General features: G+C 37.3%; 1 protein-coding gene across 5 annotated transcripts in view; it reads left to right on the top strand.

The window, feature by feature from the left end:
* The window catches only part of CNTLN (centlein), a 365,382-nt gene that overhangs the window by 217,491 nt on the left and 130,407 nt on the right, over nucleotides 1–17,484 (top strand). For all 5 annotated transcript variants that reach the window (XM_026453873.1, XM_023197173.3, XM_026453874.2 and 2 more), the window contains exon 13: nucleotides 4,964–5,064. In XM_026453873.1, the coding sequence (XP_026309658.1) occupies nucleotides 4,964–5,064 (101 nt within the window). The remainder of the gene's footprint in view (nucleotides 1–4,963; nucleotides 5,065–17,484) is intronic.

Raw genomic sequence — 17,484 nt, 5'->3', positions numbered from 1 at the left:
AGTCTCTTGTTTCAACTCAGTGAGACTGTCATGTTCTTCTTGGGACCCCTCTCCCTGTCTGGAAGGTGCTTCCAGGCAGAAATCGAGCTATCATTAAGGGCTCTATATATTTACTTTCTCTCAGGGATTACAGTTCTGTGCTGCCTATTGTCCAGTGTCTGCATACAGTTGTTTCCTATCATTTGTCCAGTTAGAAAAAGATTTTAAATTGTGGTCCTCATACCACAGTATAAGAAACACCAGTGTAAGTGAATAGTAAATCAGAGTCAGTAGATAGCCAGTGCTCATCCTGGTCAGGGGTACCAGGGCTCTGCCTCTGTCAGCTCCTCACGCAAACACCCACTAAGATGTGGTTTGCTGGTGCTTAGTTTGACTTAAGAACTAGGTGGTCCCTGATGTCTATACATACTTATTAAAAGTAGGGACTGTATGTGTTCTTTCCAAAAGAAACAAGCTGTAAGTGTAAAGTATCTTTTAAGAAGCAAGAAATAACTTTTCCAACAACTGTATCATTACCTTCTGTTGGGTTAGTGATCTGAGAGCCAAGGAAAACTAAGTTGAGTTAGGTTACACCTGCTCTTTCTTTGTGGGGCCATCTTGCTTCAGTACGTTCCACGTTCTTAAATAACAAATCAGGACCCTAATCCAAGCTTAATCATTGTGTTGTTGAGTGTATGTGTGTGCATGTGTATGTGTTCCTCCTATCAATCTGTAATGGACCTGGGAAGCTGCCAATATATATCATAAGATCCCAGTTTTTAAAATCCTTATGTGTGTGAATTGGTGTTTATAATATATGAACAAAAAATGAAAGTATACACGTCAAAGTATAAACATTATTTTTTTTCCAAGAAGCATACTGAGTGAGGGGAAGGAGAGACTACCTAATTTTTACTTTAAATAACTCTTTATTGTTTTATTAATTATACCAATGATTACAACAACTCAGTTGTTGAGTACATAAAAGTCTAGAACTAATTTATTTTCCTGGTAAATCATTCATTTGATCATTGTGTAATGACTATCTTTATTTTTCATTTTTTCCTGTACATTTTATTTTCTTATGCTCCTGTTTTTTTAAATTATACTTTAAGTTCTGGGATACATGTGCAGAATGTGCAAGTTTGTTACATAGGTATACACGTGCCGTGGTGGTTTGCTGCACCCATCAGCCCATCATCTACATTAGTTATTTCTCCTAATGCTATCCCTCCCCTGGTTCCCCATCCCCCAACAGGCCCCAGTGTGTGATGTTCCCCTTTCTATGTCTATATGTTCTCATTGTTCAGCTCCCACTTATGAGTGAGAAAATGCGGTATTTGGTTTTCTGTTCTTGTGTTAGTTTGCTGAGGATGATGGTTTCCAGCTTCATCCATGTCCCTGCAAAGGACATGAACTCATCCTTTTTTTTATGGCTGCATAGTATTCCATGATGTATATATGCCACATTTTCTTTATCCAGTCTATCACTGATGGGCATATGGGTTGGTTCCAAGGCTTTGCTATTGTGAACCAGTGCTGCAATAAACATACATGTGCATGTATCTTTATACTAGAATGATTTATAATCCTTTGGGTATATACCCAGTAATAGGATTGCTGGATCAGCTGGTACTTCTGGTTCTAGATCCTTGAGGAATGGTCACGCTGTCTTCCACAATGGTTGAACTAATTTATACTTCCACCAACAGTATAAGAACATTCCTATTTCTCCACATCCTCTCCAGCATCTGTTGTTTCCCGACTTTTTAATGATCACCATTCTAACTGGCGTGAGATGGCATCTCATTGTGGTTTTGACTTACGCTCCTTTTTAAAAATGACTTTCTTGCCTTTGATTTGATGCAGTTTTTTTTTTCATTTCTCTTCTGACCTCCTCTAATTTTTATTTTTTGTATTTGTTTTTCATTCTTTAAATAATTATTCTTGAAATTATAACATACATCATTTATTTGACAAAGTCTAAAGTTTATCACTAGCTGTATCCTCCTACAGTACAACGACCTTAAAATGTTTAACTCTGATCTCTTTGACAATCCAATATCATTTTGTTGTTGAGAATGTTACTTCTACCTTATTTTAGCTCTGTCTTCATTCAGATATTGTTAGGATTGCTTTAGATAATAAATGTTTATTTAATTCCTTGTATATATTTGTTAGTGTCTTTCTTCATCACTGCTTATTTTGTTCTATACCTTGCTTTTGTGTTTATTTTCTTCTTAAAATATATTAATGATTCCTTCATCTAGGATCTATGAGTAGTAAACCTTGGCATGTAAAAGATATTAATTATTTTTCTTCTGACTTTTCTTGTTGATTGGATAACTCTGCTGTTATTGTAGAGACCTTTAGTTGTTAGAAATGTTTTCTTCTCAATCTGGTTGATTTAAAGATTGTCTCTATCTTTGGTGTCCTGAAGTTTTACTATGATATTTCTAAGTGTGAACAGTTTTATTTTCTCTCCTTGCCATTTTTTGATGCTGTTTCAGTCTGTTAATTCATCTCTTCATCAGTTGTCAAATCCTAAAGTATTAATATTTTGACTGTCATCTCCCATCTATACTCCTTCCCCCAGTCTTTCAGTTCTCTCCTTGAATAATTTCTATTAAATGCTTTCTGTACTTCTTATTCCAACATACTTTGTATACCTCTACTGTTTTCCTTCCTTTACCTCCTTCTGCTGTCTTCCATTTTATCAATTTCCATTAGCTTTTTCTACTTGCTATTGAACCCATCCATTGAGTTTAAATTTCTGGTATTATGTTATCATTATCAATTTTAATGCTTTATTTCATATTTTTAGATATATTATTTGATTCTTTTTATCTATTTCTGTTTTATAAACCCCTGTTCTTTTTTAACATACGTTTATCACTTGTTTATCTTTTTAAAAACATTTTAAAAACTCTAATAGTGAAAGTAATTTTGATTGTTCTGTTATCTCTATTTTATTGTGTACATTATCCCATTTTGGGCAGTGGGATATTTAGATTTTCATTCATGGCTTTGAACTTATTTATATACTTATTATTGTCTCCACGCTTGACTTGAGAATTATTTTCTGTAGTGTCTTTTCTCCCATACATTTTCTTAGGTGTGGAAAGCCTCCCTTTAGGGATGATGGTGTCTTCCTGAACCCTCCAGTATACTCTGGCCATATGTCCAGTTTTTATATTATTTTTGATTGTTCATGTTTCTGCAAATTATATGGCTCAGTTTTGAACCTATTGATTTTGGCTTGGGATTCTGATATCGTGTGGTTGACTCTGTCCTGTCCCCATACTAGAGCTGGAGAACTATTTTAATGAAACTCTAACCAGATAAGCTCAGATATTCAGGTTTTCAATCAGCAGATTGTTCTCTCCCAGTTTCATGTAGTTAGCTCATTTTTGTCTGTCAGCCAGGTAGGGCCATGGGTCTAGATGTCCATCTGATATGGTTTGGATTTGTGTCCCCACCCAAATTTCATGTCGCATTGTAATCCCCAGTGGTGGAGGAGTGATCTGGTGAGAAGTGATTGGATCATGTGGGTGGACTTCCCCCTTGCTCCTCCGGTGATAATGAGTGAGTTCTCGTAAGATCTGGTTGTTTAAAAGTGTGTAACACCTCCACCTGTGCTCTCTTCCTCCTGCTCTAGCCATGTAAGACATGCCTGCTTCCTGTTCCCCTTCTGCCATGAATGTAAGTTTCATGAGGCCTCCTCAGCCATGCTTCCTGTACAGCCTGTGGAACTGTGGTCAATTGAACCTCTTTACTTTATAAATTACCTAGTCTCAGGAGGTTTTTTTATAGCAAAGTGAAAATAGACTAATACACCATCACTACTCAGGTCTCACATTCTGAGGTCCCCATGGGCAGTGTTTGATCCTGGTCAAATACTCACCATGGTAGCTTAGTTGTTTTACTGGGAAGTCTTTTTGCCTTTATTTGGCATCTAGGAATTTACCATTCTTGTTTTCAGTGTTATGTATTAACATTTTTCATTACCATTTTGCCTAGAATATCTGTGTGTTAGGATGTGGTTGAGCAGGGCGGGTGTGGTGGCTCATGCCTGTGATCCCAGCATTTTGGGAGGCCAAGATGAACAGGTCACTTGAGTCCAGTAGTTCAGCCTATGCAACTTGGTAAAACCCTGACTGTACAAAAAATTAGCTGGGCGTGGTGGCACACACCTGTACTCCCAGCTAGTTGGGAGGCTGAGGTGGGAGGATTACCTGAGCCTGGGAGGTAGGGGCTGCAGTAAGCCATGATTGTGCCACTGCACTTCAGCCTGGGTGACACAGTGAGACTTTGTCTAAAAACAACCAAGAAGTGGTTGAGCAATTCAATACATAATTATTTAAATTATATAGTCTGTATTTTAAGTATTTAGCATGTTTATTGAGATAAAGTTAACAGAAATAACTTACTTAAAGTATTTGATTTTCTAGGTCCTCAGTAAATTCAATTTTAATTTTTAGGATTTGTGCATTTTATTATTTTTTTTATTTTATGGAGACAAGGGCTCAATCTTTTGCCCAGGCTATAGTACAGCAGTGAAATTATAGCTTACTGTAACCTTGAAGTCTTGGGCTGAATCAGTCCTACTGCCTCAGCATCCCAAGTAGCTGGGACTATAGGTGTGCATAACGGTGATGGGCTAGTTGTCGTTGTTGTTGTTACTGTAAAGACAGGATCTCTCTGTGTTACCCAGGCTGGTCTTGAACTTCTGGTCTCAAGTGATCCTCTTGCCTTGGCTTTCTAAAATGCTGAAATTACAGGTATGAGCCACCGTGCCCAGCCTGTGAATATTATTGATGTATTTTTGCTTTCATTTTACTATTCTCCGTTTTATATACTTTAAAATATCTTTACTGACTTGGTTTGATATATTATTTAAAAGGTATTTAAATATATATGTTTGATATATCTTTTTTAAATAAAACAATATGGTTTTAAGTAAATGTTTATTGCTTTTTCACAGGATGAATCTTGAAGAAGAATTAGATGAACTTAAAGTACATATATCTATTGATAAGGAAGCAATACAAGAATTGAATAGATGTGTGGAAGAGAGAAGAGAAGGTAAATTTTCAGAAAATAAATACTTAACAGAGGAATTGTAAAATTATCTAATTATTGATATTTTAGTTTCAATTTCTTTCAAGAATATTACCCTTTTTATTCCTTTTTCCAACACTTTATTCATTGATAATTCGCTAATATTTTCATCATGAGAAAATTAAATAAATAGAACATCTAAAAGTCAGCTTTATAATTTATTTAAAAATCTAGGGAGAAGGCACAGCAAGATGGCCAAATAGAAGACTTTACCCTGTGGGAACTCCAAATTTAACAACTATCTACACACACAAAAAAACACATACATAAGAATCAGAAATCAGGTGAGCACTCACAGTACCTGATTTTAACTTCAAATGGCCGAAAGAGGCACTAAAGAGGGTAGGAAAGATAGTCTTAAATTACCAATGCCACCCTTCCCTGATCTCCCGGCAGTGGCCATGTGACATGGAGAGAGAATTGTGCACTTGGGGGAGGGAGAATGCGGTGACTGTTGGACTTTGTATTGAACTCAGTCTGGCCCTGTCATAGCAGAGAGCAAAACCAGGCCGAATGTATCCGATGCCCGCCCACAGAAAGAGCATTTAGACCAGACCTGTCCAGAGGACAATCACCCATCTCAGTGGTTGGAACCTGAGTTCAGGCAAGCCTCATCACCACAGGATTCTGGAGCTCTATATAAACTTAAAAGATAGTCTAGGCCACAATGACTTCAACTCCTAGGCAAGCCCTACTGCTGAGTTGGGCTGAGAGCCAGTGGACTTGGGTGGCATGTGACCTACTGAGACACTAGCCAGGGCCGCTCATGGGGTATTTGTGCCACTGCTCTCCCAACCCTAGGCAGCACAGCTCATGGCTCTGAAAGGAACCCCTTCTATCTGCTTGAGGAGGAGAGAAGAAAGAGTAGCCTTTGTCTTGCATCTTGAACACCAGCTCAGCCACAGTAGTATACGGCACTAGTTAGATTTATGAGACCCTTATTCTAGGCCCTAGCTCCTGGATGACATTTCTGGACACATCCTGGGCTAGAAGCAAACATGGTGCCTTAAAGGCAAGGATGCAGTCCTGGCAGGATCTATTACCTACTGATTGAAGAGCACTTGGGCCATAAATAACCAGCAGCAATACCCAGATGGTACACTGTGGGTTCTGGCGGAGAATCTGAGATGTGCTGGATTCAGGTGAAACCTAGTGCATCCCCAGCTGTGGTGGCTGTGGTAAGAAACACCTGCATGAGAAAAGCAGAGGGAAAGTAAAGGGTAATTTGTCTTGCACCTTAGGTACCAGCTCATCCACAATGAGATAGAACACCAAGGAGCTTGTGGGGTCATTGATTCCAGGCCTTGGCTCTTAGTTGGCATTTCTAGACCTGCTCTGGGCCAGAGGGAAGCCCACTGCCCTGAAAGGTGAGTCTCAGGCCTAGCAGCATTTGTGACAAGCTGACTGAAGAGCCCTTGGGCCTTAAGGAACATTGGCAGTGGCCTGTTGTACATTGGTAGTGTTCCCTATAGGACTGTGGTGGTGACCACAGGGAGAGACTGTTTTGCCTACAGAAAGGGAAGGGAAGAGTGGGAAGGACTGTGTCTGGTGGTTTGAGTGTCAGCTCAGCTGCAGTAGACTAGAACAGAAGGTGGATTTCTAAGGTTTTTTACTCTACTCCCTGGCTCCTAGATGGCATCTCTGGACCCACCCAGGGCCTGAGGAATCCTGCTACCCTGAAGGGAATGACACAAGTCTGACTGGCTTCACAATCTGCTCTTTGCAAAGCCCTAGGGCTTTGAGCAAACATAGGTGGTAGCCAGATAGTGGTTACAGTGGGCCTTGTGTGAGACTCAGGGATATATTGCTGTCAGTTCTGACCCAGCATAGTCCCAGTGGTCATGGCCACAAGGGTGCATTTGTTACGCCGTCCCCAGCTCCAGAAGGCTCAGCAAAGAGAGATAGACTCTGTTTGGGAGAAAGGAAAGAGAACAAGACTCTCTGCCTGGTAATCCAGAGAATTCTTCAGGATCTTATCCAAGACTGCCCAGGAAGTAGTTCTAGAAGTCTTCAAGAACCCCAGTGTTACTGGGCTTGGGGTGCCCACTAATGCAGATATGGACTAGATCATAACACCCAAGTCCTTTCAAATATGTGGAAGTTTTGGGCTGAATCAATCCTACTGCCCCAGCATCTTTGTACCCATCTTCTCAAGAAGATTGGGTATAAACAAGCCCAGACTGCAAAGACTAAAATAAATATCTAACTTTTGAATTCCCAGACACCAGCAAACATCCGAAGATCAAGGCTATCCAAGTTATAGGTTACACTTTGTGTCCCCAAGCCAAACTCATCTTGAATTATAATCCCCATAATCTCCACATGTCAAAGGAGAGACCAGGTGGAGGTAATTGAATCACAGGGCATGCTGTTCTCATGATAGTGAGTGAGTTCTCATGAAATCTGATGGTTTTGTAAGGCACTTTTTCCCTCTTCGCTCGGCACTTCTCCTTCCTGCCGCCTTGTGAAGAAGGTGCCTTGCTTCCCCTTCACCTTCCACCATGAGTGTTAGTTTCCAGAGGCCTCCCCAGCCATGCTGAGCTGTGAGTCAGTTAAATCTCTTTCTTTTGTTACTCAGTCTTGAGCAGTTCCTTATAGAAGTATGAAAAACACCAAGAAAACATGACTTCATCAAACAAACTAAGTAAGGTACCTGGGATCAATACTGCAGAAACAGAGATATGTAGTCTTTCAGACAGAGAATTCCAAATTTTTTTTTTATTTTTGAGAAACTCAAAGAAATTCAAGATAACATGAAGAAGGATTTCAGAATTCTATCAGAGAAATTTAATAAAGTGATTGAAAAAATCAAAAAGAATCGAGCAGAAATTATGGAATGAAAAATGCATTGGAGTCGCCTCATAGCAGAATTGATCAAGCAGAAGAAGGTATTAGTGAGCTTGAAGTCAGGCTATTTCGAAATACACAGTCAGGGCAGATGTGGTGGCTCATGCCTGTAATCCCAGCACTTTAGGAGACTGAGGTGGGAGGATCACCTAAGGTCAGGAATTCAAGATGAGCCTGGCCAATATGGTGGAACCCTGTTTCTACTAAAAATATAAACATTAGCCAGGCATGGTGGTACATGCCTGTGATCCCATCTACTTGGGAGGCTGAGGCAGGGGAATAGCTTGACCCCGGGAGGCGGAGGTTGCTATAAGCCAAGATCGCACCACTGCACTCCAGCCTGGTGACAGAGTGAGACTCCATTTCGAAACAAAAAACAAAAAACAGTCAGAGGAGACAAAAGAATAACAAACAATGAAGCATGCCTACAAGATTATTAAAATAGCCTCAAAAGGGAAAATCTAGGACTTATTGGCCTTAAAGAGGAGTTAGTGAAAGAGACAGGAGTACAAAGTTTATTCAAAGGGAAAATAACAGAGAACTTTTCAAACGTAACAAAAGATAACAATATTCAACTATGAGAAAGTTGTAGAACACCAAGCAGGTTTCACCCAAAAAAGACAACCTGAAGGCATTGAACAAGCTCCCGAGTGTCAAGGATAAAGAAAGGATCCTAAAAGCAGCAAGAGAAAGGAAGCAAATAACATACAATGGAGCTTCAATATGCTGGCAGCAGACTTTTCAGTGGAAACTTTACAGGCTAGGAGATAGTGGCATGACATACTTAGAGTGCTGAAGGAGAATACAACTAACTTTTGCCCTGGAATAAGGAGAAATGCTTTGACAGACAAACAAAAGCTGGAGATTTCATCAACACCATACCTATCCTATAAGAAGTCATAAATGGAATACTTCAATCAGAAAAAGGATATTAGCAATAAGAAATCATCTGAAGGTACAAAACTCATTGGCAATAGTAAGTACACAGTATGACATACAATATTGTAATACCATAGCAGCAGTATACAAACTACTCTTAAGTAGAAAAACTTAAAGATGAGCCAATGAAAAAATAACTATAAAAAGTTTTCAAGGCATAGTACAACAAGATATAAACAATAAAAAGTTAAAAAGAGGCTGGACAAAGTTATATAATTTTTATCAGTTTTCTTTTTGCTTGTTTATGCAAGCAGTGTAGTTAATCCAGTTAAAATAATGGGTTATAAGATAGTATTTGCAACATTCATTGTAACCTCAAATCGAAAACTATACAATGGCTACACAAAAAATAAAAAGGAAGAAATAAAATATTCTTTTATTTTTGGAGAAGAAGGTAAGAGAAAATCACCTTCACTACAAGGAAAACAATAAGGAATGAAGGAAGGAAAAGAAGACCACAAAGTAACCAGGGAACCAATAACAAAATGGCAGGAGTAAGTCCTTACTTATTGGTAATAACACTGAATGTGAATGGACTAAACCCTCTAATCAAAATACATAAAGTAGCTGAAAGGATATAAAAATCAGAGCCACTATCTGTTGTATACAAGAAATGCTTCATCTATAAAGAGACATATAGACTGAAAATAAATGGAAAAAGATACTCCATGCCAGTACAAACCAAAGAAGAGCAGGAGTAGCTATACTTATATCAGACCAAATAGATTTCAAGCAAAAACTGTAAGAGACAAAGGTCATTATATAATGATAAAGGTGTCAATTTAGTAAGAGGATATCATAGTTGTAAATATATATTTACCCAATGGTTTAGTACCCAGATATATAAAGCAAATATTATTAGAGCTAAAGAGAAATATAGACCCTAATTCAATAATAGCTGGAGGCTTTAGTATCCTACTTTCAGCTTTGGACAGATCTTCCAGACAGAAAATCAACAAACATTGGAATTAATTTGTACTGTAGATCAAATGGAGCTAATATTTACAGAACATTTCATCCAATGGCTGCAGAATACACGTTCTTCTCCCCAGCACACTGGATCATTCTTGAGGATAGGCCATGTGTTAGGCCACAAAACAAGTCTTAAAACATTAAAAAAAAAAATTGAAATAATACTGAGTATCTTCTCTGACAACAATGGAATAGCACTAGTAATCAATAACATGAAACATTTTGGAAGCTCTGCAGACACATAGAAATTAAACAATGTGCTCCTGAATGACCCGTGTGTCAATGAAGACATTAAGGAGGAAATTTAAAAATTTCTTGAAACAAATGATAATGGAAACACAACATACTGGAACCTATGGGATACAGCAAAAGCAGTACTAAGAGGGAAGTTTATAGCTACAAATGCTTACGTCAAAGAAGAAGAAAAATTTCAAATAACTTAACAATGCATCTTGAAGAACTAGAAAAGCTAGAGCAAATCAAACCCAAAATTAGTAGAAGAAAAGAAATAATAAAGATCAGAGCAGAGATAAATGAAATTAAAATGAATAAAACAATATGAAAACATCATTAAAACAAAAAGTTGGTTTATCAAAAAGCTAAACAAAATTTGCAAACCTTTAACCAGACTAAGAAAAAGAGAACACAAATAAATATCAGATGTCAAAAAGTAGACATTACAACAGATACTGCAGAAATTTAAAGCATTGTTAGTGGCTACTATCACCAAATATATGCCAAATACGTATCAACTATATGCCAATAAATTGGAAAATCTAGAAGAAATGGATAAATTCTTATATACATACAACCTACTAAGATTATTGAACCATGAAGAAATCCAAAACCTGAACAGAACAATAATAAATAATGAGATTGATGCCATAATACAAAGCCCGCCAGCAAAGAAGCAACCGGGACCTGGTGACTTCAATGCTGAATTCTACCAAACATTTAAAGAAGAACGAATTCTAATCCTACTCAAACTATTCCAAAAGGTAGAAGAGGAGGGAATACTTTCAAACTCATTCTACAAGGCCAGTATTACCTTGATTACCAAAACCAGACAAAGACACACATAAAAAAAAAAAAAAAAAAAGGAAACTGTATTTAAATATCCCTGATGAATGTTGATGCAAAAATCCTCTGCAAGATACTAGCAAGCTGAATTCAACAACACATTAAAAAATCAGTCATCATGACTAAGTGGGATTTATCCAAGGGTTGCCAGGATGGTTCAACATTTGCACATTAATCAATGTGATATATATTATCAACAGAATGAAGGACAAAAACCATGTGATCATTTCAATTAGTCCTGAAAAAGCATTCAGTAAAATTCAACATTCTTTTCATGAGATAATCTCTTTAAAAACTGGTTTATTGGAACAAACATATATCAGGATAATAAAAGGCATAGCTGGTATCATACTGAATCAGGAAAAACTGAAAGCTTTTCCTTTAAGATTTGGAACATGACCACAATGCCTACTGTCACCACTATTGTTCAACATAGTACTGCATGTCCTAGTTAGGGCAGTCACACGAGAGAAAGAAAGAAACGGCATCCAAATTAGGAAGAAGTCAAATTATCTTTATTTGGCAATGATATGATCTTGTATTTGGAAAAACTTAAAATTCCATAAAAAACTATTAGAAAGGATGAATAAATTCAGTGAAGCTGGAGGATACAAAATCAGCCTACAAAAATCAGTATCATTTCTATATGCCAACGGCAAATAATCTGAAAAAGAAATCAAGAAAGCTAATTCAGTTTGCAGTAGCTACACATAAATCTCAGTAACTAGGATTTGACCAGAGAAGTGAAACATCTTCCTACAATGAAAACTACAGAACATTGATGAAAGAAATTGAAGAGGGCACAAAAAAATGGAAAGACATCCCCTCTTAATGGATTGTAAAAATCAATATTGGTAAAATGACCATATTACCTAAAGCAATCTACAGCTTCAGTGCAAGCCCTATAAAAATACCAATGTCATTCTTCACAGAAACAGAAAAAACAATCCTAAAATTTATATAGAATAAAAGAGACCCAGAATAGCCAAAGCTATTGTAAGCAAAAAGAACAAAACTAGAGGAATCACATTTCTTAAATTAAATTGTACTATAAAGCTGTACTAACTAAAACAGCATGAAAATTGACACAGACCAATGGAACCTCACAGACAACCTAGAAATATATTCGAACATCCATATAAACTAATTGTTGACAGAGTTGCCAAGAACATACATTGGGAAAAGGACAGTCTCTTCAATAAATTCTGCTGGGAAAACTAGATATCCATGGGCATAAGAATGAAACTAGTCCCCTATCTCTTGCCATATGCAAAAATTAAATCACAATGGATTAAACACTTAAATCTCAGACTTCAAACTATGAAACTACTAAAAGAAAACATTGGGAAAAGTTTCCAGGATGTTGGACTGAGCAAGGATCTTTTGAGTGATATCCTACAAGCACAGGCAACCAAAGCAAAAATGGACACATGGGATTACATCAAGCCGAAAAGCTTCTGGACAGCAAGGGAACAATCAGCAAATCAAAGAGACAACCCACAGAGTGGGAGACAATATTTGCAAACCACCCATCTAACAAAGGATTAATAACCAGAATATATAAGCAGCTAAAAACTACTCTGTAGAAAAAAATTTAATAATCCAATTAAAAAATGGGCCAAAGCTATGAGTAAACTTTTCTCAAAAGAAGACATACCATTTGCAAATAGATATATGGAAATATGCTCAACATTATTGATCATCAGAGATAAAAATCAAAACTAAAATGAGATACCATCTCATCCCAACCTGAATGGCTGTTATCCACAAGACAGGCAATAACAAATGCTGATAAAGATGTGGGTAAAAAGGGAACTCTCATACATTGTTGGTAGGAATGTAAATTAGTACACCTACTATGGAGAACAGTGTGGAAGTGACTCAAACAATTAGAAATAGGCTGGGTGCAGTGGCTCACACCTATAATCCCACACTTTGGGAGGCTGAGGTGGGTGGATCACTTGAGGTCAGGAGTTTGAGACCAGCCTGGCCAGCATGGTGAAACTCCGTCTCTCCAAAAAATACAAAATTAGAGGGGTGTGGTGGCGCACACACCTGTAATCCCAGTTACTTTGGAGGCTGAGACAGGAGAATCACTTGAACCCAGGAGTCGGAGGTTGCAGTGAGCCAAGATTGTGCCGTTGCACTCCAGCCTGGGTGACAGAGTGAGACTCCATCTCAGGTAGGAAAAAAAAAAAAAATGGAAATAGAACTGTGATATGATTTAGCTATCACACTGCTAGGTATGTACCCAAAAGAAAGGAAATCAGTATTTGAAGAGATATCTTCATTTCTATGTTTATTGCAGCATTATTCATAATAGCCAAAATTTGGAAGCAACCCAAATGTTCATCAACAGATGAATGGATAAGACAAATGTGGTACAAACACACAATGGTGTACTATTCAGCTATAAAAGAATTGAAATCCTGTCATTTGCAACAACCTGAATGAAATTGGAGGTCATTGTGTTAAGTGAAATAAGCCAGGTACAGAAAGACAAACTTTACATGTTCTCACTTATTGGTGGGAGCTAAAAATTAAAACAATTGAACTCGTGGATTTAGAGAGTAGAAGGATGGTCACCAGAGCCTGGGAAGGGTAGTTGGAGGAAATGGGAATAATTAATGGATTACAAAAAAAAAAGTTGGAAAGAACAAATAAGACCTGGTATTTGCTAGCATGACAGGGTGACTGTATTAAAAAATAAGTTAATTGTTGGATTGTCTGTAATATAAAAGTTAAGTGCTTGAGGTGATGGATGCCCCGTTTACCCTGATATGATTGTTATGCATTACCTGTGTGTTTCACATGTCATCTACCCTATAGATACATCTACCTTGTCCCCACACACAAAAATTCTAGAGATATTTTATAAGGATAAATGGTGCTCATTTTTATTATTCGTTGATAAAGTTTTCCTAGTTTGTTTACAGTTTTATAGGTACTGTAGTGTTATGCTCAATATCAATAATTCACTAACATTTTGGTTAGGCATTACATTTTTTGGGAAATCATTTAACTCTCATCTGTTTTCCTGGAATCAAAATCTTAGAGTTAGAAGGAAACTTGGAGATCTTCAGATCTGCAACCTCCCTGACAGCTAGCTTAAATATGGCCAGTAACGGGGAATGTCTCACTGCTCAAATTGCAAGAGGATTATCTCTTTATTAAAGTCAAGATAACTGTATTTCATATGTAACTTCAGTACCTGATTAGAAAAATTAAAGATTGATATGACAGGATTTTTTGTTGTTTAACTTGCTACATTCTAACCACTGTAGAATTTGACAATTTATACTTAATAATTAGTTTTCATATGCCCCTCATTTGGCTTTTGTCCCAGTTACTCTTGTTGCTCCAACTGCTCACACTCAGGTTACTGGTTAAGGCCAATATTTGAACCCCTCCATTTAACACCTTTAATTTTCATCATATTTCAAGCTTATCTCTTTATCAACTTTTGAATCACATTGTCATATTTTACGTCCTACTCTTGCTGTTATCATCCTGTCTCTTTCAGTGGAGCATCTTTTCATTTACCTCCTAATAATTAGGGTTTGCTAAGACTTTATCCTTGGTTTACTTTTCAAAATCAATTACTTTATTGTTTTTTGAAAAGTTACACATACTTACATTCAAGCAGTAAGAAAGAATAAAAAGAAGAAAGCAAAGAAAAAACTAGTTCACATGTTAGAGATAAAATTTTTTAATATTATCATATAACCATCTCTTAATGGCCAGATACAGAGAAGACTAGATGGGTAGATTAATTATATAAAAAGAGTGTCATCTTTTTGAAAAAGAGATTTACATTTATTATATTTATTTGGAGCCAACTAAATGAAGAGAAACAGAAGTAAATGTAAATGAGGTGTTAAACTTTAAATAAATGTTTTCTCTGCTTCAAAAGAACTAATTTCTTTAAGATTAAAAGAGAGGTTACAAAAAGAAATTAACACCTTGCTATGCAAGATGGAAAACCCAGCATTTTTACAAAACTTGTTTGTAAAAGATTTTTGTTTCCTCCACATCTTGAGTTTTGTTCACTCAATTTCTTTGTAAAAATTTTACCAAAGTCTATAACTTTATATATTACAAGAATAATTCCCTCAGCTTTAAAGTCTTGTCTCTCTATATAACGAATTCAGTACTCATCACATTTTTAAAAGCCATGGCTTTTCTATGTATGAATTGTTTATTTTCGTATATTTCTTGGTTAGCCAGATAAAATTGGAAGTATTACCAGGCAAGGTGGCTCACGTCTGTAATCCTAGCACTTTGGGAGGCCGAGGCAGGTGGATCACCTGAGGTCAGGAGTTCGAGACCAGCCTGGCCAACATGGCGAAACCCCATCTCTACTAAAAATACAAAAATTAGCCGGGCGTAGTGGTGTGCACCTGTAATCCCAGCTATCCAGGAGTCTGAGACTGGATAGTCCCTTGAACCCAGGGGGCAGAGGTTGTTGCAGTGAGCTGATGTTGTGTCATTGCATTGCAGCCTGGGAGCCACTTCACCCCAGCCTGGGTGAAAGAGCAAGACTCTGTCTCAAAAAAAGAAAAAAAGGCATTTTTTTCAACAAGGAATGAAAATAGCCATATTTGTAAGAACCTAGATGTTTGAGAATATGATTCAACAGGGATTAAATGGGCTGGGTATAATTTTATTGGGTTACACCCTTTTTTCCTTAGAACTTTGTAGATGTTACTCATTTATAGAATCGGTGGTTGCTGTGAGGATGTGTTACGGAGAGGTGTCTGATTTCCCCAACCTCCCCTTTATCACCCTCTGCTATGGATGTGGCTTGCCTTTGCTAAGTGGATGCCTGAAAATTTACTTTTTTCAACTTGATATTCAAAAACTTAAATAGAATATGTCAATATAATTTGTTCTAGATCACATTTTCCTGAAATACCTATGCATTTAAAATATAACTTTGTTCCAAGGATTTCTCTTTTGCATATATTTTTGCATACTTTTCTACTCCACTTTTTATACTCTAATTCAAGGAAGTTGTCTTTATGTTAGATTTTTTTTTTTGTCTGGCCTTCATATCTATTTTCTTAACAATTCTTTAATCTTTTGTCTTTTTCTTCTGCATTCAGTTTATCTCAAGACCTTCCTTCATCAGTAATTCAATTTTTAGCCATGTTTTATTTTTCTTTTATTCTTTTTTTGAGATGGAGTCTCGCTCTGTCACCAGGCTGGAACACAGTGGCACGATCTTGGCTCATTGCAACCTCCGACTCCCTGGTTCAAGTCTCCCACGTAGCTAGGATTACAAGCATGCACCACCACGCCCAGCTAATTTTTGTATTTTGTTAGTAGAGACAGGGTTTCACCACGTTGGTCAGCATGATCTCGATCTCCTGACCTCGTGATCTGCCTGCCTCGACCTCCCAAAGTGCTGGGATTACAGGTGGGAGCCCCACTGCGCCCGGCCTTCTTTTGTTCTTTCTTACATTTCTTTTTAATCTCTAATAATGTTCTTTGTTATTCTTGTTGTTCTCAGTTTAATGCCTCAATTCTTCAAATTCTTATTTTTGGATGTTTTACTATTTCTTTTCTGAGCTTCTATTTTATTAAATTCAGATTTTTGGTAAGTTATTTTCTTCCTTTGTGGCTTTTCTTTTTCAATTTGGATTCAAAATCTGTATTTTGTTAAATGTACACTTTGCTCCACCAACTACAGGGTGTTTTCTATTCTAGAAGGGGTGACCCAGGGTTTCAAATTGTTGTCTGGCTTCAGCAGAGAGTGTTGGAACTACCAGGCCTGGTTGTTCTCTGTGTTTTTTGCTGAGAACCATTTCTACTGCTCTTCATTCCTTTCTGTAGATCCGTATTTCCGTCTAGTGTTATCTTTTTTCTGCCTGAAGGACTTCCTTTAATATTTCTTAGAGTGCACATCTGCTGGTAGTGAAATTCTTTCAGCTGTCATACACCTGAAAAAATAATCCTATTTTTTTCTTCATTTTGAAAGGTATTTTCAGTAAGTATAGAATGCTACATTGACAGATTTTTTTTTCTTTAGCAGTTAATTACTCCACAATCTTCTGGTGTGAATTGTTTCTGATAAGAATTCTGCTGTCATTCTTACTTTGTTCATCTTTATATAATGTGGCCCCCTTTTATCCCTCGGCTAGTGAGAGCGTAAACTACCACTACGACTGTATGAGGTTTGCAGTTTGTTTCCTCTAAGTTTTCTCTAATCCTTTTAGATGTTATTTTTTTTTTCTCTCTTATACTTGGGTAGTTTCCTTAAATGCATGTGCTGATTAGTACCTGGCTGAAGACAAGGTCCTCAGGTCTGTAGATCTTCAGAGCTCTTCCTGTATCTGAGTAGATCTTTCCTCTATGACACTTTGCTCTGCAAACTCTAGCTCCCTTGACCTCGCTGGAACCCAGGGTATGTCTCCTTAATTTAGGAAGATTACTGGACTCCATTTAGGTTTCCTGTCTCTGTGCTGTAGCTTGGAAGCTCTCTGTAAGTAGTAAGCTGGGATAATCATAGAACTCACCTTATTTGTTGCCCTCTCCAGGGATGAC

Source organism: Piliocolobus tephrosceles, chromosome 14 (genome assembly GCF_002776525.5).
Source record: "Piliocolobus tephrosceles isolate RC106 chromosome 14, ASM277652v3, whole genome shotgun sequence".
NCBI classification, from domain to species: Eukaryota; Metazoa; Chordata; class Mammalia; order Primates; family Cercopithecidae; genus Piliocolobus; species Piliocolobus tephrosceles.
This window is presented reverse-complemented; position numbering and strand designations above follow the sequence as displayed.